The 26,638-nt window shown below is 38.7% G+C and overlaps 1 protein-coding gene, 2 long non-coding RNA genes and 2 pseudogenes across 3 annotated transcripts; 4 read left to right on the top strand and 1 right to left on the bottom strand.

Annotated features, from left to right (window-relative positions):
- The first annotated feature begins 3,641 nt into the window (after positions 1-3,641).
- Positions 3,642-4,875, top strand: LOC115674453 (FBD-associated F-box protein At1g66310-like). The gene is made up of 2 exons (XM_030596846.1): positions 3,642-3,792; positions 4,046-4,875. The coding sequence occupies exons 1-2, from the start codon at positions 3,642-3,644 to the stop codon at positions 4,873-4,875; spliced, it is 981 nt and encodes a 326-aa protein (XP_030452706.1).
- A 2,290-nt stretch (positions 4,876-7,165) lies between these two features.
- On the top strand, positions 7,166-8,422 carry LOC115674436 (uncharacterized). Its single transcript, XR_004004946.2, has 3 exons — positions 7,166-7,373; positions 8,163-8,231; positions 8,367-8,422. It is a non-coding gene; the product is annotated as an uncharacterized LOC115674436 (long non-coding RNA).
- On the top strand, positions 8,420-9,708 carry LOC115674529 (ER membrane protein complex subunit 7 homolog; annotated as a pseudogene).
- Positions 9,709-10,265: 557 nt separating this feature from the next.
- LOC130137858 (heparanase-like protein 3) lies at positions 10,266-18,567 on the bottom strand (annotated as a pseudogene).
- A 1,481-nt stretch (positions 18,568-20,048) lies between these two features.
- On the top strand, positions 20,049-20,665 carry LOC130137925 (uncharacterized). Its single transcript, XR_008816359.1, has 2 exons — positions 20,049-20,323; positions 20,440-20,665. It is a non-coding gene; the product is annotated as an uncharacterized LOC130137925 (long non-coding RNA).
- Positions 20,666-26,638: the final 5,973 nt, after the last annotated feature.

The following is a 26,638-nucleotide window of genomic DNA, read 5'->3' as shown; positions in this document are numbered from 1 at the left end:
GCGAACTTCCAACTACTTCTTGTTGATTAAATCATGAACAAAATGATAGTCAATTTCCACATGCTTGGTTCATGCATGGAAGATGGGATCTGCAGTTACATTATCACAAAGAACTAGTGGTGACCAATGGAGAGTGTATCGAAGATCTCGGAGGAGTTGTAGTAACCATAGAAATTCAGAGGTTGTATTAGCCGCCCCTTTGTATTCCGATTCGGTGTTGGACCAAGCAACGGTTGGTTGCTTTTTAGAACTCCAAGAAACCAAGTTGGGACCAAAATAAATATAACAACCACTAGTGGACTTTCGGTCATCAAGGCAACCAGCCCAGCCAGCATCTATAAATGCGGTGAAGGTCAGTTGGGGCACAGGCCGCAAGGTAATCCCATGATGAATAGTAGCATTGAGATAGCACAAAATTCGTTTGACTGCTAACCAATGATCGACAGTTGGACAGTGCATAAATTAGCACACTTTATTTACAGCAAAGGATAGATCTAGCCTGGTAAGAATGAGGTATTGCTGTGCCCCAACCCTACTCCGATATGTGGAGGTATCAACTAGTGGTTCACCACGTTGCTTTGACAACTTAGAAGCCGAGGGAGCCATAGGCAATGAGCAAGGTTTTGCGTCGGCTATGCCTGTGCAAATGAGAAGGGCAGTAGCATACTTGGATTGAGTGAGGGACAACCTAGTAAAGGATCTATAGACTTTGATGCTAAGAGAGTAGGATAGATTTCCCAAATTAGTGATTGCGAACTCAATGCCAAGCTAAGTGATTAATTTGGTGATGGAGGAGGTAGAGCTCCCAGTAATGATAATATCGTCAACAAATCCGAAGATGACATGCATTGCCAGGATAATGTGAATCACCAAATCCTTGGGGCTACTTCATGTAGACTTCTTCTTTAATGGTGCCATTGAGAAATGAATTCTTGATGTCCAATTAGCATAGAGACCAATTATAAGTAACAACTAAGGAGAGAAAAACTCAAATCGTTGTCAGTTTGATAACTGGACTGAAAGTTTCATCATAGTCCGAGCCAACCGGTTGAGTAAAGCCCTTTCGCAACGAGTCGTGCTTTGTGTCTATCAATGGAGCAATCAGCCTTGGTTTTTTGGGCTATAAATCCACTTGCAGTTGACCACAGTCATAGAAGGGTGATGAGGAGCTAATTCCCAAATGCCATTTTGAATGAGAGCATTAAATTCACTAGCCATAGCTTGTTGCTAGTTAGGGTCTTTATTTGCAACGGAAAAACAAGTGGGTTCACTTGGTGTCAAGCTTGAGTGAAAACAAGAACAAGGTGGGTGCTTAGTGGAGAGAAAAACCTTTGGTTTGTGGATGTTATTTTTTAGACGAGTGATCATTGGTTAAGTAGAAGTTGGCAGTTGAGGTTGAGAAGATAGTACGGATGGATCTTCTAGGAACAAGATCCACATGGAATTGTGGAAGTAGATGATTGTTAAAGTTATGATGAGAAGTTGCCCATGATATTATATTGATGTAGTAGTGGACACCCCCTAAAGTTGTAGGGGCTTAATAGAGGAATAACCAATGCAAACAAGAGCACTTGGCAATGGTGAGGACAATTGACTAGATTGTGATTTAGCAAGTGGGAACAAGTGCTCTTGGAAAACCACACGGCAAGAGATATATATATATATATATATATATATATATATATATATATTCAGATAGTGCTACGATGTAGACAATGATAGCCACAATGATGAGGAGAATAGCCAATGAAGATACATTGCATCATTCTATCATCAAGTTTATGGCAACTATAAGGTTGCAGCCAAAGGTAGCAGGCGCAGCCAAAGGTAGCAACCACATCCAAAAACATGCAACTGTGGATAATCAAGTTTCTGGTCAAATAATTTCTCATGAGGAGACAATCCACCCAACACCGTTGTAGGCATGCGGTTAATTAGAAAGACCGGAAAGCATCAGTCCAATATAGACGAGGAACAGAAGCTCGGGTAAGTAATGTGATGCCAGTTTCTACAACAGACGGTGTTTGCGCTCAACCCGACCATTTTGTTCCGGTGTGTACGGGCATGAGAGATAGTGTAGAATGCTATAAAGACGAAAATAAGGATCAAATTTCTTATACTCACCACCTCTATCAATTTAAAGGGCTTTTACTTTACAGTTGAAATGTTTTTCCATTTGGAATTTAAATTGCACAAAAGTAGAGAGAGCGTCCGATTTCACAATAGTGGAAAGAACCATGTGAATCCACTATAAGTATCAATAAAAATGATATAATAATCAAAACCTTTCACTGACGTAACGGGAGATGGTCCCCATAGATCAGAATAAAGTATTTCCAAATGAGCATTATAAGTGGTTAATGATCTAGTAAAGGGAAGACGATGCGACTTGCCTAAGTGGCACGATTCATAGAAACTAGATGAGGAAGAAGCAGATATTGACAGGCCATGCTTTGAAATAACTTAAGAAGTAATGCCGGCAGTCGGATGACCCAAGCACTCATGCCAAATAGAAGCAAAAACTCATTCACCAACGGAGCAGGATGGAGCTGGTTGTGATTTATTGAATTGCATAGGATCCTTATTGGTGGTATGTGCATTATTATTATTATTATTATTTTGGTGTAAATATGTGAATATCATTAATCATATGAGGTATAAAGGCTTAGGGAAAACCCTTAGCATTTCAAGAGAGACTAATTATGCGAGATGATGAAGGAAGGAAACCTCCATACAGTAGCCAATAAAATATTTGCCTGGGAAGACCTACATTGTTCGTAGAGTGACGCCCTACCTCTTACAACTTTTCGAATCCTAGCCAACATAAAATGAGCTTTAATTGACTTGTTTTGAAATCGTCTACAGTTGCGTTCCATCCATATGTAATAGATAGTCACTAAGAAAGACAGTTTAAGGAGTCTCGCCTCCAAGTTTTTGCCCTTGGTGGCCCTAATCATCCATTTAAGTTCTAGATTCCAACCTCTTGCAGAACGCCAAGTTCCATTTTGTGCCAGAATACTAGCCATACACTACTAGTCCAAGTGCACTCAAAGAATAAGTGGTTTCTGTCTTCTATACCAGTCATACAAAAATTACACTTAGTATCATCTGAAGACAACTATCGTGATAGGGCTACTACTGTCGGTAGCCTCTCTCTACAAACAAGCCAATCGATAAAATTATGTTTGCTAATACCACTAATCCAAATTAATTGATATCATTCCATGGTCAGTCCCTCCTGTCTGAATTCCCTGTGTATCTCTTTGCAACAATATATTTGCCTCGAGATAATAGGTGTTAGAGCAAGTCTTAGCTTGAGAATACATCGCCAACTCCAAGCCATATTGCCCTTCATGACGAGTTGCATAATAGCAGTACCTGTACATTTAGTGTGATGAACCCAAGTACTCCATAGGGATTGGGACAGATGATCCGGGTTGTCGGTCACAGTACAATCAATAGTAGTGATAGAGGGTGCTAGACAAGGATACGAGCCATCCACAAACTGAAGATACCATGAAGACGAAACAAAGGAAGAAATTGTGCTCTCCACAGAAGGTAGTTGCTGCGATCTAGCTTGATTTGGAGAACATGAGATATATATCTAAGAGCAAAGGGTGGTTGGGAGGGGACCAACAAGGATGGAGAGTCAGCACAGATGTGGCGGTAACAAGGATGGACGGTCCGCAGAGATGGTGGCGGTAATGGCGTTGAAGGATGTGGAAGAAGACATTGTAATTAAGAAGAGAAATAATATGAAAAAAAATTTAGAATCTCTGGTACCCTGCAAGAGTATGAATCTGAATTTGATTGCACATATATTGGTATGGAGATTTGTATTATATTTATAGCATATACACGAGTGAGAAAATCACAATTGAAAAGATTTTACAAAAAGTAAGAATCTACAATATTAGCATAGATTGTAGAAGATTTGCTTTATCAACAGAATTGGCACAAATTGTGAAAGATTAACTCTATCAACAGGATTGACACATATGGTGAAAGATTGCTTTATCATGAAAGATTTGCTCTATTAATTCAGATGTGGTGAGAACGAGCACTCTATCAGAAAGGTGGGAGTACTTGTCTAGGAACAATCAAAGGCTCGACATCTCGGAAAGCAATTTTCCAGAGAAGACACATTTCGTGAACTTTGTGGACAGAGCATTGTCACTCCACGACTTTCCCCTGAAAATGTTTTCCCTCTTCTGCAAAACTGTTTTTGTTAGATCTCGTATCGATGGTTGGATCACAGCCTCAATAAAGCGCAAAGTTAAGGAGCTCCGTGTGGGCTTAGTTGGAGGAATGCTTGAATATGTGTTGCCTAGTTGTGTCTTTAACTGTGAAACACTGATTGAGTTGCATCTTTCTATGTCGCATGAATTGAGGCTCCCTTCTTTAGTTTATCTGAAAAATCTCAAGGTCTTAACTCTTGTGTTGGTTGATTTCGGAGGCGATAGTTCAGTAGAGAAGTTCCTTCCGTGCCCTTTTCTTGAGGAGTTGGTTTTCAATTATTGTAGATGGAGGAGACTCAAGGTTCTTCATATATCTACTCCCAAGCATTTGGGGCTGCAAATAGTTGAACAGCCCTTGTATGAGGATTTGGAAAATACATTCTGTTTAGGAGTCAATGGAGCTCGTATCAAGTTCGTTGCCTATATTGGGCCCTTAATCAATTACTATACAATATCGAGTTCATCCTCCCTAGTTAGGGCTCGCATTAATCTCGACATGTTTGGATGGCCTCATCATCATCATTTTGCTTACCATGAATATAAGCTCTTAAAGGATCTTTCTAGTGCAATCACTGGGGTTGACCCCAGTGGCTACCCTTCTTACTTGGGAAGGGAGCCCACCTCCTTAGGGGGCTAGGAATGGGGACGTTTAGTTTCAGTTGTGGGTTTCGATTCCCACACTCTACATGTCGATTTGTTGTACTCTTTAGTGCTTCAGCCTTTATTCATTGAATCATACAAGTATTTCATGTAGTTTTTTGATAATTCTGAATCTTTTATGGCAATATGAACTTCCTTATGTCTTTTGGCTTTCTTATTAAGTTTTTATTCGAGAGACTAGATCTTTGCAAGTCTCTCCCAGTCTTCTCTAACCTCGGTGAATAACGGAGGACTAATCATTTCATGTTAAGGGATGATAAATTTGAACTAAACTACATATATTATTTTATTTACAAAATTTTACTAAAATTTAGGTATGAAGACCATCATCAGGCCCCGCAAGCCTATCTATGATGGGGGTGCCTGGACACGAGGTCCCTGACATTCTATTGGTTTTTGTCGATGATCGACGACAAAAGATCGTACATCGCGGGGGACGTCGAATCTATTGCGAGGGGAGAGAGAGAGGAAGAGATGTTTTGCCACTGGTGGGTTGCCGTAGGGGAAAAAGAAGACTAAAAGAGAAAAAAGAGAAGGTCTTCTTGAGATGTTGTCGGAAGATTTCTAATAGAGAAATTGGAGGTCGTGCGCGCGGTCAAATTTCACCAAACACTCAAAGGTCAAAGGCAGCCGGGGTAAAGGTCTAGGCTCACAAGGTGTTCTATTGAATCTCCGACCATATTTATGCCCTTGAATTATAAGAGAAAAAGCACCATTCATAATAGAGAAACCTCGAGTTATCGAACACGTCCACGTACCGAGCCACGGGTGCATGGTACTTAACAGGAAGTATGGACAGAAAGGTTAACAAACATATCATTCAACAAGTTAAACGTGTCGCTTTTTTTCTTTATAGAGATTTTCAAAATGACATGTTAAGATTGTTCTTATCAAAGATCATCCTTTTTTCCTTTGGTACACTGCAACAATCAATATTAAGATTGTTCTCTCTAGCTCTGCTTCTCTATCCAACCAATCAATCAACAGGTCCGAGTCGTTTGTCTCTCCCTCTCGCTCTTGTTTCTGTATTTGTGCTCTCAGTCTAAACATTTTGTAATTCAAGCCGCCATTTTTGGATAGATGTCCATGTCCAACGAATCAGCTGCTCTTTACATGTTCTAAAGCATGTACAGATGTTAGATTTTCTTCTTTTTTTTTTTTGGATTTGGCATGTTGCTTGGCAAGAGCTTCATCATCATCAAGAGTGCCATATATAGGCGTTTGTGTTAGCTCATTCAATATTTGTTCTTGGATGAATATGAAAATAGAGTGGAGGACAGTGGAAAATTGGGTGAAGAGCTGAGGCGGGCTGATACTGTTGTTCTTACGTATGCATGTGATCAGCCTGCTACCCTTGATCGATTGAGTACCTTTTGGCTTCCAGAACTTTGTCGATTAGAGGTCAGGTATTGTAAATTGGTCTTTGTTTCTTGATTCGCTGCAATCCATAAGAAGGAATTGCAACTTCCGTCAAAAACTATTACTCTTGATCGCTGAAGTCAATGATAACAAGTTAGTTTTTATAGGGAAAGCCTTGTGAACTAGTCTCCAGTCTGGTGGTTTAGTCACTGAGCAGAAATCTCTTAGATATCATCTTTAGGTAAAAGTCCCGGTTATAGTGGTGGGTTGCAAACTAGATTTGAGAGACGAGCATGAGCAAATTAGCTTGGACGATGTGACGGCACCAATAATGCATCAATTTCGGGAGATCGAAACTTGTATGGAGTGTTCAGCTTACAGCCAAATTCAGTTTTTGGTTGAATGATCAGCTCTCTTGTATTAATTATAGTGATCTAATAATGTTCTCTCTTTGTTGAGCATTTTTCTCCCTGCCGATCCCGGAGATTTTCTGCTATGGACAAAAGGCTGTTCTTCATCCTACCGGCCCACTATTTGATCATGAGACGCAAACTCTAAAACCTCGTTGTGTCAGAGCCATGAAGCGGATTTTCATTCTCCGTGATCATGATAGGGATGGTGTCCTTAGTGATGCAGAGCTAAATGATTTTTAGGTCTCCTTTTGTGCTTTCAATGGTGTATCTTCTCATTGGAACTTCTTGTACATCTGATGCTGTTTTTTTCCTTCTTCGGGAGTTCAAGTGCCAAGCAATTCTGATAGCTCAGCATCATCCCTGGCTATTTTAAGGAAATTTTAGCAAGCATATCTCCTGCTATGTAGTCTTTGGCATGTGTTCGTATCACCTCAGTTCATGTACATGACAGGACAAATGTCTTAACGCGCCTCTACTGTCTTCTGAAATAGTGGGAGTCAAGAGGGTTGTCCAAGGGAAGTTGTCCAAAGAAGTCAATGAAAATGGGCTGACATTGACAGGATTCCTGTTTCTCCATAGGCTGTTCATTGAAAAAGGATGTCCGGAGAAAACTTGGACCGTTCACAGGAAGTTTGGTTATGACAATGATATCAAACTAGCAGAGAACCTAATTCCATGTTCATTTAAAAGAAGTCCTGATCAGGTACCTATATGTTGGACATAAATAGTAAAGTTACCGTTGGTTGATTTGTTTTTTGCGTGGAGCAATATGTTGATGGCTTCTTATTTCATGACTTTGTTTTTTCATTACTTTAGCCAAAGTAAAAGACTATTTTTTATTTACCTGAAGGTACAACTGTTTCGCCTTAGTCACGTGAATGTGATGTGGTGTGATATCTTAGTCAAATGAGAATTTGGAAGACCTTTTTTTTTTTTTTTTTGGTCAGCAATTTGGAAGACCTTGAATCACAAAAGTTGGTTGATGTATTGAAAGGTCTTTCGATACTTTTTAGCTACTTTATTTCTCACATTATTCGAAGTAACTTATCATTCTGGGGCAATGAATGCTGCATACTCGTAAATGTGCATACAATTATGCGGTCACTGTCAATATTTCAATTGCTACTACTTGACTTAATCTGTTTCAATCTGGAAGTTGTCTGATCATCCCACTCACCTTTTTCTATGGAAATTGGAATATCAATCTTCCTTTAAGTTTCTATGGTTGCTGACGAGCTAGCGGGATGATTACATGTTTGCACTAAGTTGAAGAAAATGACGTATGTATGCCAAATGATCAAATTTTCAATGTGTAAAGCTACCTGGAAGTTGTGCCTCTCTTCTGCTACAAACAGCTAATAGTTGTTTTTGTCTTTAAGAAAAATTACATTCAGGTCAATATAGTCTTTGGTACTGAATGTTAAATTATTTCTACTGACGGTGTTTTAAATAGCATAAAAGTTGTTGCATATTTCGGTTTTCCTCTGTGTAGAGCGTGGAGCTGACAAATGAAGCTATTGAGTATCTCAAGGGGATATTTGAGTTATTTGACATTGATGAAGTATGTCCACTCTCATTTCAATTCCCAACTATCCACCTTACTTGAAGCTTTAATCTAACAATTCGACCTATGTTGCTGGTCACAGTCTTGTCCTGAAGTTCTGAGAATCTTAACTTTCAGTATATTACTTTACAGGACAGGGCTCTACAACCTATTGAAATCGAGGATCTCTTCTCCACTGCACCAGAATGGTAATCCTGTTTCTGTTAGAAGCTTCTGCTGGTCATAAGCTGCTTCTCTGCTTTCTGTATAATGAGTGGCTTCTTGTTCTAAATCAGTGCAAACTAGTTATTTGTGCATCCACATTACACCCCTAGATGGTAATGGGATTAAGGGAATATGTTAGGTGAAATTACTTCAGATATGAATGTGCAATTCCAAGTAATGCATGTTTTATTTGAAGATATGGTTGTAATGCATGAGCAATGTATATTCTGTGTGCACTTTACCACTAAGTTGTTTGTAAGAGATTCTAAATGTATAGACCTAAGGCCTGCTTTCTACATTCAGTCTGTGGAAAGAAGATCCATACAAAGACGCTGTAGAAAAAACTGCATTGGGGGGACAATCACTGGATGGATTTTTGTCTCAGGTATGAGCATTTACATAACCTTTTAATCTTTTCTCCTTTAAGTCGTACTTCAATTGTCACAGGCTGATATGGGCGATGATGATGGCAATATGCTTGTATATGAAAGTGTTTGGTATAAGAATGTTCCTTCATTCATATTTGAAAAAAGCCATAACATCTTGGCTGGGACTCATCTGATTGAGGTGGCCGCCACTGGATATTTCTTTTCACTGGTGGGTATGATCTTGATTTGCTAGTTATCCACCAAGTTTCGATCGCTGTCTAACTTCAATGCTTTATAAATACACAGGTATGAATTGACGTCAGTGCTAGGAATCCTGGCAAGGTTCAGGCTGCCCTTAGGAGGATCTTGAATGAGGTGGTTTTAGAGCCATTGTGAGAGCAACCGTACTATGAGGTTGATTTTGACCAGAACCTGGTCTTATTAATGGTTCTAGTTACGATGTTTTGTTAACTTCCTCCCTTGAAATCTTGATTTTAACAGATTAGAGAACCCTTCTCCATAATGTCCCTGGTGAAGAGCCCGATGGGTCTCATGGTTGGGTTCATGCTGTTTGTCATTTTCCTAATGATGAAATTAGTTTGGTACATGGTTAAGTACTCATTCCCAATATCATAATCCCACCATAATGATCTTGAGGATATGCATTTATTTTGTTGGTGTGCATCACGGAATTTGCTGGCGGCCTAGTGATATTATATACCTTTTTAATTGATTTCCAGTTGAGTCGGCTTGCAAGCACTTATCTTCTTGCTTGTCCGTTTATTAGTTTGCTTGTTCATGGTAATAGATCCTGAAGAAATGAGGCGAGCTCAAGAAGAGATGAGGAATCGAGGAGTTCCATTCCTGCAAACTTGTTGCCTGGAGCGGCAAGGGGCAACTAATTACTGCAGTTTGATTACCAGGAATCTATCATTGTCGATGACATCTTCAATCGTCAGGAGGAATGACGTGGCCAAAAATTTACTTGCGAAGAAGATTTACTGAGGAGAAGATCAAATAATCATTTACACAAGCATTTTCTCTTGCACCACTTGGTGGATAATTGACTCTTGCAGGATACTCTAGGGATGAAGTTGTTTAGCTTGATGCTTGAGGCCCACATTTGTGAGACTCACCAAACGTGTACCTTCTTCATATAGATTTGTACCTCTGCTGTGTTGTACTATTAGCTACGAAGCAAGGGATGATATACAGAAGTGACTAACAAGCTTGCTGCTAATGTCGGATTGGCATATGAGGAATGGCTCTCTATTTTTGTGGGTGATGCAAAGCATTACCCAAAGGGAAAAAGAGACTTCGGTCCGCTTATCATAAGCACTCTGGATTTTAACTCAAAACATTAAATGACTGGCCTTCACTGGCAAATGGATATAATTTTGCCTGTGCTTGTCACAATCTCTGCAAGATATAATCATCTACGATTGTCACCTTATAGTTACTATTGCACAGTGCCTATGGTCCTGGACTATTGGCATGCAATGACATTCATACTAGGAATCTGAGCAAATACAGCGGAGAATGGAGCCACCGTAATCGGATCTGAGTGGCTTACATTTACTGGATCTAAGGAAGGAATATTGCCAGATGAATATGTGTTTAAAACTTTTCCATTGAGAAGCATGTCTTGACTCCGTATATTTCCTTCTTTGGCAGTCATGCGATAATCTTCTCTGATGTTTCCATTATTAGATGACCCACTTGACATTCTAGAAAATTTTGTCCTTTGAGTTTGGCTCTCTTGATTCAAAGTTAATGTTCCATGACTGGCTACATCTTCAGTTGAAACGTGAACTTGGACAGTTGTGTTACCATCCAGGTTGATCAACAGCAAAGTGATACCAGACTGTTGATATCAAAAAACAGGATATTAGCCAACTCCACGGTCTATCCTCTTGTTTCAAGAGCAGAAGACGCTTACAGAGTTCTTTGAGCAATGAGCATAAGCGTAAATCTTTGCTGTGCCCGAGAAGCTAGTTAATAAAACATCGCTTCCCACCAAGTTATGCCAAAGAAGAGCACTGCAGAGCACGAGTGAAGTATTGGTTCAGCTTGAACCATCTGCTAAATAATTCACTTAGTTTGTTGATATAGTACAATAATATTGTTAGTCAAATAAATCCAGTTCTTCCGTTTGTTTCCATTTTTCTTTTCAACTTTGGATTCAAATTGGCCTGTACACTGACAAAAGCAGGATATTTCTTAGTTTACAATCTCCTCCAGCAAAGCTATTCCATTACCACTCGACTAATAGTTTTGCGTTATGTAGTATTAGAGTTCTAAATTTTTTCATGTGATATATATTAAAAAAAGAAAAAGGGCTATTAGAAAAAAAAAATTATCCCTTTCCTTTCATTTTATCTAGGTAATAGTTGAGTTGGATTAGGGTCTTCCAGCTAAAATCTCATGACTAACCAACCTGTAGTAATCTGGGTTTGGTTGGAATGTTTCAGTGTTTAGCAAGCCATAGTTTCCACCAATCAACGTCTGTCTGCAATATGTTTTTGTGCTGCGAGTGGCTGCCATTCCTAGTTGGTCCAAGTACCTATACAGCACAGATGACATAAAATTTCTTAGTGTCATGATCTCTCATCAGAACCATTAATATAAGTAGTCGTGTATGGGAGTTTTATTTTACCAAAAACGAAACACAAAGGAGTTAGTGACAAGGTTGCGGCCCCTATTATAAGCACCTCCGGCTTCACCAACCCATGCGACTGCCGAAGCTCCAAAATTCTTCAGTAAGAGTCCGAAGGCTGCGGAATGTTTGCACCGCACCATCAAGATAGGAAGGATCAAGGATCTTTTAAATAAGGTGGTCATCGACTCCTACATAAATCAGTTTAACTTGATGAAGCCGACGCACATCGTCTCAAAATAGTATAGTACAACAAAGGTTTGATTCTGAAGTGATATTACCTGGACCAAGGTAATAGATGTGGTGGGTGACAACTTGAAGAGTTTTACTTGTTTGATCTACAAAATCACTTTGCTCTTGTCCCAAAATACAACAAAAATACTACGAATCATCACTCCATTGAAAACAAATCAAACATCATACTACAGAATCACATTAATAACAATAGTAAAAGTTTATTAATATTGGATTGTGTTAAAGAGTTGTTTAAATTCTCTTTTGGATTTTTCTTGATAAGTGATCTGTAAGTTTACTAAAAAATGCGTAAAGAATTAGATTTATTGGAAATTTCCTTCTGCGACAATGCTAATATGTCATAGCAAAAAGAAAAAGATTACGTGGTGCTTTTAATATGAATGGTAACACTCACTTAAGGAATAGATAAAAAAAAAAAAAAGGAATAATGCTTACATGATGGTCCGTTACTCGTGCAAAGAGTGACGGACCATTACTGACCACAACATTTGCACTTTTGGAACCTTGTGACTTGTTTGTCCGGTTCCTGTAATGCAAACTAAGAAACAATTCTTTTATTCGTGTTTTTTCCCTTGAGGTCTGCAAACTTGTTAAGCAGAGAATGTGTAAACAAGTTATACAATGATTTTTTTCATCCTTTTATTTATTGACAAATTTTTACAAACTAGTTTCCTTTAAAAAATTCATGACACGTGAAATCACACAAAAATTCTACAATATGCATTTAATGCAGGAATGTCTGCTTTTTACCTATTGACCCAACTCTATGGAATTTTATGTAGTATTCCAATATATCATTTGAATTTTGTGTTTATAAATTTTCAAATAAAATATTATTTAAACATATGATGAACGGCGGATCTGTATTATTTAATGAGATATGGCATTCGAATTGGGACACATTATTTGCTAGATAATCAATGTATCATGCTCTAATTGATCATTTTAATGTGATTGATTACAGTAAGCATACTTTAAAGGGCATATTTTATTGTGAATTTTTCATTTTTTGGGCGGAGTACTTTTATAGAAGCGATATTTATATGACTGTTAACCTGAACTAAAACTTTAAGGAAAAAAAAAGGCTAGAATAAGACAAAGAGGACCAAACTTGACCTTTGGGTTGCCCCTCTCTCTAAAGTTGGAATATGCGGCTGGGAGTTTACCATTATTCTTGATAATAACGGTGACTATCAGCCTCGCGGCACCCATAAAAAAGGATATTATATTCTTAGCTATGGCAATGAGAATCATCCTAAAAAAAAAAAAAGGAAAAACGGAAAAATTGTTACGAAATTCAAATCGGCATTAGCATAAATATTACAAACAATAAAGAATTGTAAAGAAACGAAATTGCAATAACAAAGTCGGCATCGATACAAACGAATACCGAGGCCTGTGTTTGATACAGTTTCCTTAAAATAGATTCGTTCCCTCCAGTACGCGATTGAGGTTTCGTGAACGTCTGTCTCCCAGGATACAACGGTTGACAGCGAAGAAGAGAGCACGGCACTTCCAAGCTTCCGGCGAACTTGAACAAACTCGGAATGAACACTACCGAAAAACAGTGCAAAATGCAAAGAGGGTGTAAAACCAGAGGAAGAATGATTTCGATAAAAGGAACAGAGGGGAGAGCAATTCGGGAATAATAACGGACGATTAAATCTGTCGTTATGAAATCAATACGAATAACGGACGATTAAATCTGCCGTTATAAAATCAATACGAATAACGGATGATTAAATCTGCCGTTATAAAATCAATACGAATAACGGACGATTAATTCTGCCGTTATAAGATCAATATGAATAACGAACGATTAATTCTGCCGTTATAAGATCAATATGAATAACGAACGATTAATTCTGCCGTTATAAGATCAATACGTATGGGAATAACGGCTGATTAAATCTGTCGCACGTTATGAAATTCGTAACCGTTTGAGTTGAAAAAAAATAAATCAGAAGGCAAAATTGGACTCGTCGCGAGGCCCACTTTTCGGTCCTGCAATCGTGTACGCGGGATGTGGGCTCGCGCCCAAGTTTCAGCTTGTCGAGCGTCGGATTTGCACCCCCCCTGCGCCTGAGCGCGAGGCAGAGAGTTTGTGCTATGATAGTTACCACTTCAAATAAGTGTAACTGTATATAAAGCACTCCATAGCCTTCTTTCTTTTCCGATGTGGGACTAGTGTTTTCCACATCCCACTTCCAACTCAATGGTGTTCTTTGAGCATCAATTTCTCATTCATTCACCCATCAATTTATCCCATATTTCCAACAATCCCCCACATGAATGAAAATTGTTTTAGTTTTGACTCTGTGATAGTGTTCAACAATTGAAACCTGCATAGGATAGGTAGGTATTACCCTTTGAACCTTCCCTTGTGAAAGTATATTTACTTTACTAGTTGTCAAGTAGACATGATGTCCTTGAACTGTCCAGCTTTCTTATGTAAATGAACCATACACTTCACACAGGAATCACCTAAACGTTTGTTCAGTTCTCATAGTTATGTTCGTTTTGGCCATGAACATCAACCTGGTTCTGCAAGAGTTTCTAAAGAATTTAGCCCTAATAATTCTCCTTTGAAGCGGCCCCACTTCTCTCTCACATAGGTGATTACTTAATTTTTGAGTAATTTGTTTACTCCACTTAAGAATCATTAAAGCAAAAATGCTATCCTTTCCTTTACAATATCACTGTTATTTTATATAGGAATGGTTTTAGAGATAACCCCCACAGTGACATCACTAAGTTTATATAATTAGGTTGTCCCTTTGAACCTAGATCTTGGGATCTCCAGTCAACTAGGTTGGGTTTCCTTTATATCAACTTATTCTTTCATGGGCTTCAGTCCCATTCCTCTTGTCAATTTCTCAACTAACTCTCTGTTTAACCCTTTGGTTAGCAGATCCGCAATATTATCCCTTGACTTTATGTAGTCAATAGAGATAATTCCTGTTGAGAGTAGTTGTCTAATGGTATTATGTCTACGACGTATATGTCTAGACTTACCATTATACATATTACTCTGTGCTCTTCCAATCGCAGATTGACTATCACAATGTATACTTATTGGTGGCACAGGTTTTTGCCATTTTGGAATATCCTCTAAGAAATGGCGTAACCATTCAGCCTCTTCACCACATTTATCTAATGCTATAAATTCAGATTCCATTGTGGATCTGGCTATAACAGTTTGTTTACAGGATTTCCAAGATATGGCTGCTCCTGCTAGTGTGAATACATATCCACTAGTAGATTTTGAGTCTTTTATATCAGATATCCAGTTCGCATCACTATATCCTTCCAGAACAGCTGGGTATCTGGTATAATGCAGGCCATAATTCCGAGTATATCGTATGTACCTGAATACTCTCACTATTGCTTTCCAATGGTCAGCACTCGGATTGCTTGTATATCTACTTAATTTACCAACCGTATAGTCAATGTCTGGTCTAGTACAACTCATTAAGTACATTAGACTTCCAACAACTCTAGAGTACTCTGCTTGAGAAATACCCTCTCCTCTATTCTTGGAAAGATGAAGACTATTGTCTAATGGTGTTCTAGCAATACCAGAATCATTCATGTTGAATTTTTCAAGAATCTTGTCCACATAGTGTGACTGGTTTAAAATAAGACATTCTGATGTTCTTGTGATTTTAATTCCTAAAATCATATCAGTAGGTCCCATATCTTTCATGTCAAATCTTGAATTCAACATATACTTGGTAGATTTGATCATTTTATCATCACTACCAACAATTAGTATGTCATCTACGTAAAGACACAAAATGACATAGCCATTTGTTGTCTCTTTAATGTAGACACATTTATCACATTCATTGATCTTAAAACCATTGGTAATCATTGCATTATCAAACTTTTCATGCCACTGCTTTGGTGCTTGTTTTAGGCCATACAATGATTTCACCAATTTACAGACTTTCCTTTCTTGTCCTGGAACTATAAAACCCTCAGATTGTTCCATGTAGATTTCTTCATCCAAATCACCATTTAGGAAAGCTGTTTTTACATCCATTTGATGTACTTCGAGATTTCACAATGCTACAATTGCAAGTATCATCCTAATGGAAGTTATTCTCGTCACAGGAGAATAAGTATCGAAGTAATCTAAGCCTTATCGTTGTTTGTATCATTTGATCACAAGTCTGGCTTTGTACTTATCAACAGAGCCATCTGCTTTCATTTTCTTTTTAAAAATCCATTTGGACTTTAAAGGCTTACAACCAGGAGGAAGATTCACTAGCTCCCAAGTATGATTCTGCAAAATAGAATCAACTTCACTTTTTATTGCTTCTTTCCATAGAGGTCCCTCAGAGGAATTCACAGCTTCTGCATAATTTAATGGTTCCTTTTCTAACAAATAAGTTAGAAAATCATTTCCAAAAGATTTTTCCACTCTTGCTCTTTTGCTACGTCTCGGTTCTAGTTCATGATCTGAGTCATGAATTTCATGAGCCGAATCGTGACTTTCTTCATTCATAGTTTCATTCTTTCGTTTAGATGAACTCGATCCATCATTGGATTTACAAGGAAATACATTTTCAAAGAATGATGCATTCCTAGATTCCATGATCGTATTCTTGTGTATATCTGAAATTTTTGATTCATGCACAAGAAATCGATATGCATTACTGTTATGTGCATAGCCTATAAAGATACAGTCCACCGTTTTAGGACCTATCTTTGTCTTCTTTGGTGTTGGAACCGCCACTTTTGCAAGACACCCCCACACTCGTAAGTGTTTGTAGGATGGTGTCCTACCTTTCCATAACTCATAAGGGGTTTTATCCTCTTTCTTTCGAGGTACCTTATTTAAAAGGTAATTGCTTGACAATATAGCTTCTCCCCACATATTTTGAGGCAAACCTGAATTTAGTAATATCGCGTTCATCATTTCTTTCAATGTGCGATTTTTACGTTGAGCAACACCATTTGATTGAGGAGAGTAAGGCGCAGTTATTTCATGTATAATTCCGTGTTGTGCACAGAATTCACCAATTGGTACTTCGTACTCGCCACCTCTATCACTTCTCAATCTTTTAATTCTCTTATTAAGTTGATTTTCAACTTCATTCTTATAGAGAATAAATTTCTCTAAGGCTTCATCTTTGCTTTTAAGCAAATACACATAACAGTATTTAGTGTTATCATCGATAAAGGTAATAAAATATTTATTACCACCTCTCGTTTGTACGAATTTCAAATCGCAAACATCACTATGAATTAATTCAAGGGGTTCGGTGTTTCTTTCAATTGTTTGAAATGATGATCTCGTTAATTTTGCCTCAACACAAATTTCACATTTACGTTTTGAATCAATTTGAAATGAAGGTATATGTTCCAAGTTAATTAATCTACGCAATGTATCATAATTAACGTGTCCTAGTCTACCATGCCATAAATTGGAAGACTCAAGCAAATAAACGGAAGACTTATTATCTTTATTGATAATTGTCATTACATTGAGCTTAAAAAGCCCATCAGTTACATATCCCTTCCCCACATACATTCCGGATTTAGACAAAATAACTTTATCTGACTCAAATACCATACGAAATCCATGCTTGTTCAACAGAGACCCAGAAATCAGGTTCTTTCGGATTTCTGGCACATAAAGAACATTGTTTAGAGTCAGCTCTTTTCCTGAGGTCATCTTCAGCAACACCTTCCCTTGGCCTTCGACAGCAGAAGAGGCAGAGTTTCCCATAAAAACCGTTTCCCCATTAATTGGTTCAAGATTTGTGAACAGGTCCTTATTGGAGCATATGTGCCTAGTAGTACCAGTGTCAATCCACCATTCCTTCGGATTGGACCCAACTAAGTTTACTTCAGAAACTATTGCAGAAAGGTTTATGTTTGACACGTCTTGAGCGATGCCACTCACCATATTTGTCTCATAATTCTTCTTCTTCGGAAGTCTGCATTCCATAGACCTATGCCCCATTTTACCACAGTTGAAGCATTTTCCTTGAAACTTGTTCTTGGAAACTCCTCCTTTTGGTCCCAACTTTGGCTTGGCAATCTTCTTGTTCTTGTGGCCTTGTCTAAGCTCCACAACATTTCCCTTAGCTGTAGTAGGATTGAACCCTTTGCGTTCAAATCCTCTATTGTCTTCTTCAATTCGAAGTCTAACAATTAGCTCTTCCAGGTTCATTTCCTTTCGCTTATGCTTGAGATAGTTTTTGAAATCCTTCCACCCAGGAGGTAGCTTTTCAATAATAGCAGCCACTTGGAAGGTTTCACTCAAGATCATTCCTTCAGCCTGAATTTCATGCAAGATCACTTGAATTTCTTGCACTTGACTGATCACAGTCTTAAAGTCCACCATCTTATAATCAAGGAATCGACCGACAACAAATTTCTTTGCTCCGGCATCCTCTGTTTCATATTTTCGGTCCAAGGCTTCCTATAACTCCTTTGCCGTCGTTTTTGCACAATAGACATTGTACAATGAGTCATGTAGGCCATTCATGACATAGTTCCGACACAGGAAGTCAGAGTGCTTCCATGCTTCAACAGCGTTGAAGACTTGCTTATCTGTTTCTCCACTGGATAACTTAGGAGCTTCCTCAGTCAAGAATCTCGCAAGATTCAAGGTTGTTAAATAAAACAGCATCTTTTGCTGCCACCTTTTAAAGTTCGATCCGTCGAACTTTTCAGGTTTCTCACCATGGTGGACAGAAACAGCAGAAGGAACAGAGGATGAGCCAGGCAGTTGGACAGCTGAGGCATAGGCAGATTTTTTGGCAATGTTGTCAGCAGCCACATCAACACCATCGTTTCCAGCAGCCACATCCACGACTTCTTTACCCGTAGCCATTTGAATTTCTAAAAGCAGGAATCTGTTTTAAGATTGTTACGAAATTCAAATCGGCATTAGCATAAATATTACAAACAATAAAGAATTGTAAAGAAACGAAATTGCAATAACAAAGTCGGAATCGATACAAACGAATACCGAGGCCTGTGTTTGACACAGTTTCCTTAAAACAGATTCGTTCCCTCCAGTACGCGATTGAGGTTTCGTGAACGTCTGTCTCCCAGGATACAACGGTTGACAGCAAAGAAGAGAGCACGGCACTTCCAAGCTTCCGGCGAACTTGAACAAACTCGGAATGAACACTACCGAAAAACAGTGCAAAATGCAAAGAGGGTGTAAAACCAGAGGAAGAATGATTTCGATAAAAAGAATAGAGGGGAGAGCAATTCGGGAATAATAACGGACGATTAAATCTGTTGTTATAAAATCAATACGAATAACGAACGATTAAATCTGCCGTTATAAAATCAATACGAATAACAGACGATTAAATCTGCCGCGAGGCAAAATTGAAAAAAATAAATCAGAAGGCAAAATTGGGCTCGTCGCGAGGCCCACTTTTCGGTCCTGCAATCGTGTACGCGGGATGTGCGCTCGCGCCCAAGTTTCAGCTTGTCGGGCGCGGATTTGCACCCCCCCTGCGCCTGAGCGCGAGGCAGAGAGTTTGTGCTATGATAGTTACCACTTCAAATAAGTGTAACTGTATATAAAGCACTCCATAGCCTTCTTTCTTTTCCGATGTGGGACTAGTGTTTTTCCACATCCCACTTCCAACTCAAGGGTGTTCTTTGAGCATCAATTTCTCATACATTCACCCATCAATTTATCTCATATTTCCAACAAAAATAACACTCCATAATTGGTAGATTTATCAAGTCTTATTGTAATGATATTTGGGAAGTTGGTGATTTATATTTCTCCATCGGGTTGATTATTAGGGAAAAACATATCTCAAAATAAATCTCCCTTAATCCAAAAAAGGACAATTGTAATGTCGAGAGTTGTCATATATTCTCGAGTATGGCAATGAGAATCTACCCATACAAAGAAAAACATAAAAACAAGGAAAAACAATAAATTTCGGTCCACCAATTTAAATTTCCATTGGATTTTAATGCAATTTCATCTCTTTAGAGAAAATGAGGGATTTAGTCATAATAGGGAATCGTAGTGGCCCACAAAAAAAGAAAATTCTGACTTGGAAATAACACCCCATAGTCGTAGGTTTATCAAGTCTTATTGTGCTAGTATTTTGAAAGTTGATAATTTAGTTTCCTCTATGGGTTGAATATTTATGGAAAAACTTATCCTAGAATAAATTTCCCTCCATTCAAAAGAAGGACAATTATCAATAGACAAACCATTAACTTCTTGACCCTTTCAAACCCAACAAATGAAGATTTCCCCAGTGTCGTACATCTATATAAATAGCGGAATCACATTACTCCTGTCCCAAAATATAACAAAAATACTATGAATCATCACTCCATCAAAAACAAATCAAACATGAATGTCAAGAGTTGTACCATATTAGTGATGCTGGTCGCCACAATGGCATCGCAGGCAGTAGTCACTGAGGCAAGATCTGAAGAATGGTGTCAAATCTTGTGCTCGTGGAAATGTCTTATATTCCCTCATCCACATGCCTGCGCTTTCCAATGCATGGTAAACTGCGTCCATCCATCGGTGGTCGAGACACTCATAGGCCATTGCAATCTTGATTGCGTGATGTCCAAATGTTTCGACCCGCATTCTGGTACGAAAGCAAAAGCTTCACCTTTTAAATAGAACTTTTGATTTTTTTTACTTCTGTTATGTTACAATATTTGAGAATGTATAACATGGGTTTTTAAGTACTTTGTTTCATTGCAGATGCCAAGAAAGTCGAAGGTTGTGTGAATTCATGCTCAAAAGGTTGCGATAAATCTTAAGCCACTCAAGAGTTCGGAGGATCGTATTCGCAATTGAAGTCAAATAATAAAGCGTGTACACACGGAAAAGAAATTGTTGTTTAGTTAATTAATTGCCATTGGGTGTCTAATCAATTTCATTGTATTGAGTTGATTGATCAATGATAGATATATGATGAGTTGGCCTTTAGACATTTTTCTTCTATTCCCTTTTTTGTTTTATTAGTCGGTGTTGACACTTGAATTTTCACCAACATATCAAAATTATAAAATTTGAGATTCAAAATCCCTAGCCGCGACAGGACTTCATTCTTGACCAAAAACAGTCAAATAAGCATTACTAGCATTCAATTTGCATGTAGAAATTAGGTTCATTCATTCATCAGCAATTAGGCATCATTTCATGAATAAATTAAGAATTGACTTTTGGTCAAATCGAGAAAATCAACCCTAAGTCCAAAAATCAACAAAATATGTCATTGCATTCAAATAGTGTACACGAACATCAATTCAACCTCTGCATGTAGATTTAGCTCTTTAAATTTCAAATTTCATAAAATGGTAAAAGGTTGACTTTTCTTGTCGAACCAAAAAATTTGACCTTTGATCGAAAAAATAAAATTACGTTGACTTCCCACCATTTTTTTTATATTTAGTTTCTTTCGATATTTGACTTAGGGACAATAAGATTTGAAGATCTCGGGTTTCGATTATAAAGTTTTCAAACCATGGAATTTTAAGAGTCGGTCAACGTTCAGGAAAAGCATTAAATGGCCGATTGAATCTTTAGAGTAAAGTCAATTATTAGAGTATTTTAATCAAATTGGACCAAATAATTTCAATTTTAATTCATATTAGGCATCCCAGGCAAAATTCTAAATCACAAGGACCTGGACGAGCCCGGCCCTATGGGCTGACTCAAACCTGTGTTGAGCCAAGCCCACAGTGCCAAATGTGGGCCCATTACAACCTATTTGGCTTGCACGTGAGAAACCGTATTAAAATAATATCTCACATCACTAGACAGTGGATTTTAAGCGCTATTTATATTCATGTGATCGTTCTAATCCCGAGTGGTGATTTTGAAATCAGTCGAGACCAACTTGTTTTGATGGTAAAAGATCATAATTATGTTGCAAATATGGGGAGGGGGTATATTTACTCAAAGATGTCATTTTCCTTAGGTTTGTGAAGAATTGAATATCATCTTCATAACGTTAGTTACTTTTAATTCTGGTTAAGGAGCTGTCAAATTTATTAAAAAAAACTTGGAGAAGGGTATTTGCAGTTTCGTTTCTTTAGGGACAATTAGGGATTTAGTCATAATAGGGAATCGTAGTGGCCATAAGAAAAGAAAATCCTAACTTGGAAATAAGACCCCATAGTCCTAGGTTTATCAAGTCCTATTGTAATAGTATTTTCAAAGTTGATGATTTAGTTTACTCTATGGGTTGAATATTTATGGAAAAACATATCCTCGAATAAACTTCCCTCCATCCAAAAGAAGGACAATTATCAATAGATAAAGCATTAACTTCTCCACACTTTAAAACCCGATATATGAAGATTTTCCCAGTGTCATACATCTATATAAATAGCGGAATCACATTGCTCCTGTCCCAAAATACAACAAAAATACTTCAAATCATCACTCCATTCAAATCAAATCAAACATCCACTACAGAATCACATTAATGACAAAAGTAAAAGTTAAATAATATTGGATTGGGTAAAAAGTTGTTTATATTCTCTTTTGGATTTTTCTTGATAATTAATCTGTAAGTTTACTAAAAAATGTGGAAAAATTTAGATTTCTTGGAAATTTCTTTTTGCAACAATGCTAACATGTAATAAAAAAAAAGAAAAAGATTACATGGTGCTTTTAATATGAATGGTAACACCTACGTAAAGAATAAATAAAAAAGCATATTATATTCTTAGCTATGGCAATGAGAATCTGCCTAGAAAAAGAACAGCGGAAATATAAGGAAAAAGAATAAATTTAAGTCCACCACTTTTAAGCCTGTTCTGGCACGATGGTTCATAGTGTCAAAGTCGAATAAAAAATTTTGTACATTTTCAATTCGGGTAATGGAAAAAGAACATTTCTTTTGCGACCAGATGGATGCTTATGGCTTAATAGAGAAGCCCTTCATGCTAGTTCTCGTCTCCATGAGAATCTGCCAAAAAAAAAACGGAAATATAAGGAAAAACAATAAATTTAAGCCCACCACTTTTAAACCTGTTTTAGCACGATGGTTCATGGTGTCAAAATCCAATCGAAAATTTTGTGCATTTTTGCTTCGGGTAATGGAAAAAGAACCTTACTTTTGCGACCAGATTGACGCTTATGACTTAACAGAGAAGCCCTTCATGCTAGTTCTCGTCTCCATCCAATGCCCCTTCTTTTTCATCTCCTTCATTCCAGTCCTGTGAAATTCGCCATTGATTGAGAAGCCGTATACCCTCTTTCTCTCGTTACTTCTTCTCTTTCGTTACTTCTCTTCAGCGAAGCTTTCAAATTATTTTGAATCTATGATTTCGCTCAGGTTGTTTGCTGCTTCCACGTTCCTGGTTGCTTAGGCGCTTGCTTTGGCAAGTTGTTACTGCTTCGCCGTTCTTGCTCCCGCCGTCGCCGACGAAGTGCAGGCCGCCCCTGCTCTGACAAAGCAAAGGTTTGTGTCCCTCACCCTCGCTCTATGCTCCAGTGCTCGCTCGCTCTCTGCTCCGTCACTCCCTCCACTAAATCTCTGACATTCTCCATTTTTCCATGATTTTTTGAAGATGCGATTCCTCATCTCGGAGAGAGACTCCAATCTCGTGGTCATCAACCCTGGTACTCAGTGATAAAAAAAACAAAAAACCCTGGTACTCCCACCGTCTCTTGAATTGAATAGCTCCATGCGTTGAATAAAGTCCCTCGCTTGACCCTAGCTTGAACATCAGAGTGGGCCTCGCTCAGCAGGACACGCCTTTCACCGTCCCTCATTGCATCGCCCGATACACCAGCTAGGTGCCAAAGCCAAACGTGCAACATCAAGTCGATGATGTTCGTGACTTTCTTTTTTTGTTTGGGTTTTTCGTGTGTGTTTGGTTTTGGCATTGCAGGGTTGATGGTTTGTGTTGAGCTACGTTTTCTGAATTCAGAAACCATTAACCCCAAACACGAAAGTAGAAGGGATAGGAAACAACAAATTCCTAAAACTATATAGCAAGATAGGTGTGTTAAATCCAAATGACAAAAATTTCAGAACTATTAACCTACATTGTATCTAAGAGGAAGCAAATTGCAGAAAGGGGAAGAACCTACGAATGAATGGAGAAATTGGATTCAAGAAATGGGTCTCTACTAAGGGCACGAAGTGTTTCGAAGGTTGTTGTACACAATAAACAGAAATCTAATAAACCAAACACTTTTAAGCATGTTAACAATGATAAGAAAGAAAGATTAAAAGAGAATGGTATTTGTTCTCTTATAATGGTGTGTGAAACAATGTACATAAGAAGCCTTTATATAGGCTTAGAGGAGTAAAGGAGCCTAGCATTCTTCCTATGTGGGACCAAAGAGAAAGAAGAGATGTAAAGGAAAACCTACAAAACTATACAACATGTTCTAACACCCCCCCTCAAACTCAAGGTGGATCAAATAACGAGAGTTTGGAAAGAAGAAATTTAAATCGTTGTGATGTAAGAGCCTTCGTAAAATAATCGGCAAGTTGATTCTCAGTTCCAACAAAAGGAAGTGAAATAGTGCGAGCTTGGAGATGATGACGAGTCAGATGACAATCGATCTCAATATGTTTGGTACGCTCATGAAAGACTGGATTTGCACCGATATGAATGGCACTCTTGTTGTCACAATGCAGAGGAGTAGGATCCATAAGTGAAACTCCCATATCAGCAAGTAAGCGGCGAAGCCAAACAATCTCAACAGTAGTGTCGGCCATAGCACGATACTCGGACTCTGTAGAGGAGCGTGAGACAATATGTTGTTTCTTGGAACGCCAAGAAATAAGTGAATCGCCAAGAAAAATGCGATAACCAGTGATAGATTTGCGATCAGTGACATTGAAAGCCCAATCAGCATCAGAATAGGCACGCAACTTGAGAGCAGAAGAAGATGGTAGAAATAAGGAACGCGATAAAGTGCCTCGAAGATAGCGCAGAATCCTTAGAACAGCTGCATAATGAGTTGTTCGAGGAGCAGTAACAAACTGACTGACAACATGAACAGCATAGGCGATGTCGGGTCGGGAGATAGTAAGATAAATAAGACTGCCAACCAAGGTCCGATAGCGGGTGACATCAGAAAGAGGTTCTCCATCGTCTAGGCAAAACTTCTGATTGAGCTCAATAGGAGTGGCAGCAGTACGTGAATCTGATAGAGCAGCCCTAGACAGAATATCAGTGGTATATTTCTGCTGAGAAATGAGAATACCACGTGAACTGCGAGCAATCTCAAGCCCAAGAAAATAGCGCAGTGGTCCTAGATCCTTCATGGCAAAATGTTGCTGAAGGTGCCGCTTGGTATGCTCAATATGGTCATGATCATCTCCGGTGATGACCATATCATCAACATAAAGAAGAAGAATAGTGCAGCCTGAAGAAGAGGTATGAACAAACATAGCATGATCAACCTCACTTTGAATGAAACCAGCAGACTGAATAGCACCACTGAACTTCTCAAACCAAGCACGAGGGGCCTGTTTGAGACCATAAAGAGCCCGTCGCAAGCGGCAAACCTGTCCAGAGGTATGAGCAAGACCAGGCGGAGGTTGCATAAAGATATCTTCTTGAAGATCACCGTGAAAAAAAGCATTCTTCACATCAAGCTGAAAGAGAGGCCAACTGCGAATTGAAGCAACAGCTAATAAAGCACGGACAGATGTCATCTTTGCTACGGGAGCAAAGGTCTCCTCATAGTCGATACCATACTCTTGCGAAAAATCTCGAGCAACCAGACGAGCTTTGTAACGCTCAATACTGCCATCAGAGCGAGTCTTAATCTTATATATCCATCGGCAAGATACGAGGGAGCGACCTGGAGGAAGAGGCACAAGCTCCCAAGTACCAGTACTCTCCAAAGCCGAGAGTTCCTCAGACATAGCCTGGCGCCATTCTACATGCTGAACTGCCTCGCGATAACTATTAGGTTCTTGTACAGCATGAACAGCAGCTAAAAAGGATCCAAACTCAGTAGAATAAGAAGTAGCAGCAACATACCGGGCAGGTGGACGCCGATCTCGAGGAGGATAACGGCGTAGCTCTAGTTGTGCAGAATCTTCGAGAGCAGATACAGTAGGAGGTGCAGTACAAGGGATAGGTGAAGATGGAGAAGGTGTCAATATATCTAGATCCGATGTAGAAGAGGGACTAGAAGGGTCAGGTAGAGGATCAACAGGAAAATCCATAAATGGAATAGGAGACGAAACATGAGGTTTAGTATTTGTCGGAAAGAAAGGGATGTGTTCATGAAACGTGACATCACGAGAAATACGTACACGTCACGCATTTGGGTCATAACAACGATAACCTTTGTGCTCAGTGCTGTAACCCAAGAATGCACATGGGATAGAGCGGGCGGTAAGCTTTGTACGTTCAGTGAGTGGAAGAATGACAAAACAAGTACATCCAAAAACTCGAAGATGATTATAGCTAGGAGGTCGAGAGTAGAGACGCTGAAACGGGGTGTCTTGATGGAGAACAGATGAGGGTAGGCGATTAATTAGATGAACAGCCGTGAGAAGAGCCTCAGCCCAGAACTCAGTGGGAACGGATGTGCCAAGTAAGAGAGCACGAGTGGTCTCTAGAATATGACGGTGCTAGCGTTCAGCAACTCCATTTTGAGCTAGAACCCAAGACAAGATAACTGAGGAAGTGTACCATCACTAGCTAAGAGGGAACGAAAGACACCAGAGAGATATTCTCCCCCTGAATCTGAATGGAAAACTTTGATTTTTGTATTAAATTGTGTGGAAACCATGGAAGTAAAAGACTGATAGATGGTAAAGAAATCACTACGTTGACGCATAAGATAGACCCATTTATAACGAGAATAATCATCAATAAAAGATACATAATATTTGAAACCACTCTTGGAAGAGAGCGGGGCAGGACCCCAAACATCAGAATGAACAAGATCGAAGATCGCACTAGTTCTA

Source organism: Syzygium oleosum, unplaced genomic scaffold (assembly GCF_021117445.2).
Source record: "Syzygium oleosum isolate NSW1041296 unplaced genomic scaffold, Sole_v2.1 Sole_v2.04, whole genome shotgun sequence".
Classification (NCBI taxonomy): Eukaryota; Viridiplantae; Streptophyta; class Magnoliopsida; order Myrtales; family Myrtaceae; genus Syzygium; species Syzygium oleosum.
The sequence above is the reverse complement of the archived record's forward strand: the minus strand, read 5'-3'. Positions and strand labels throughout refer to the sequence as shown.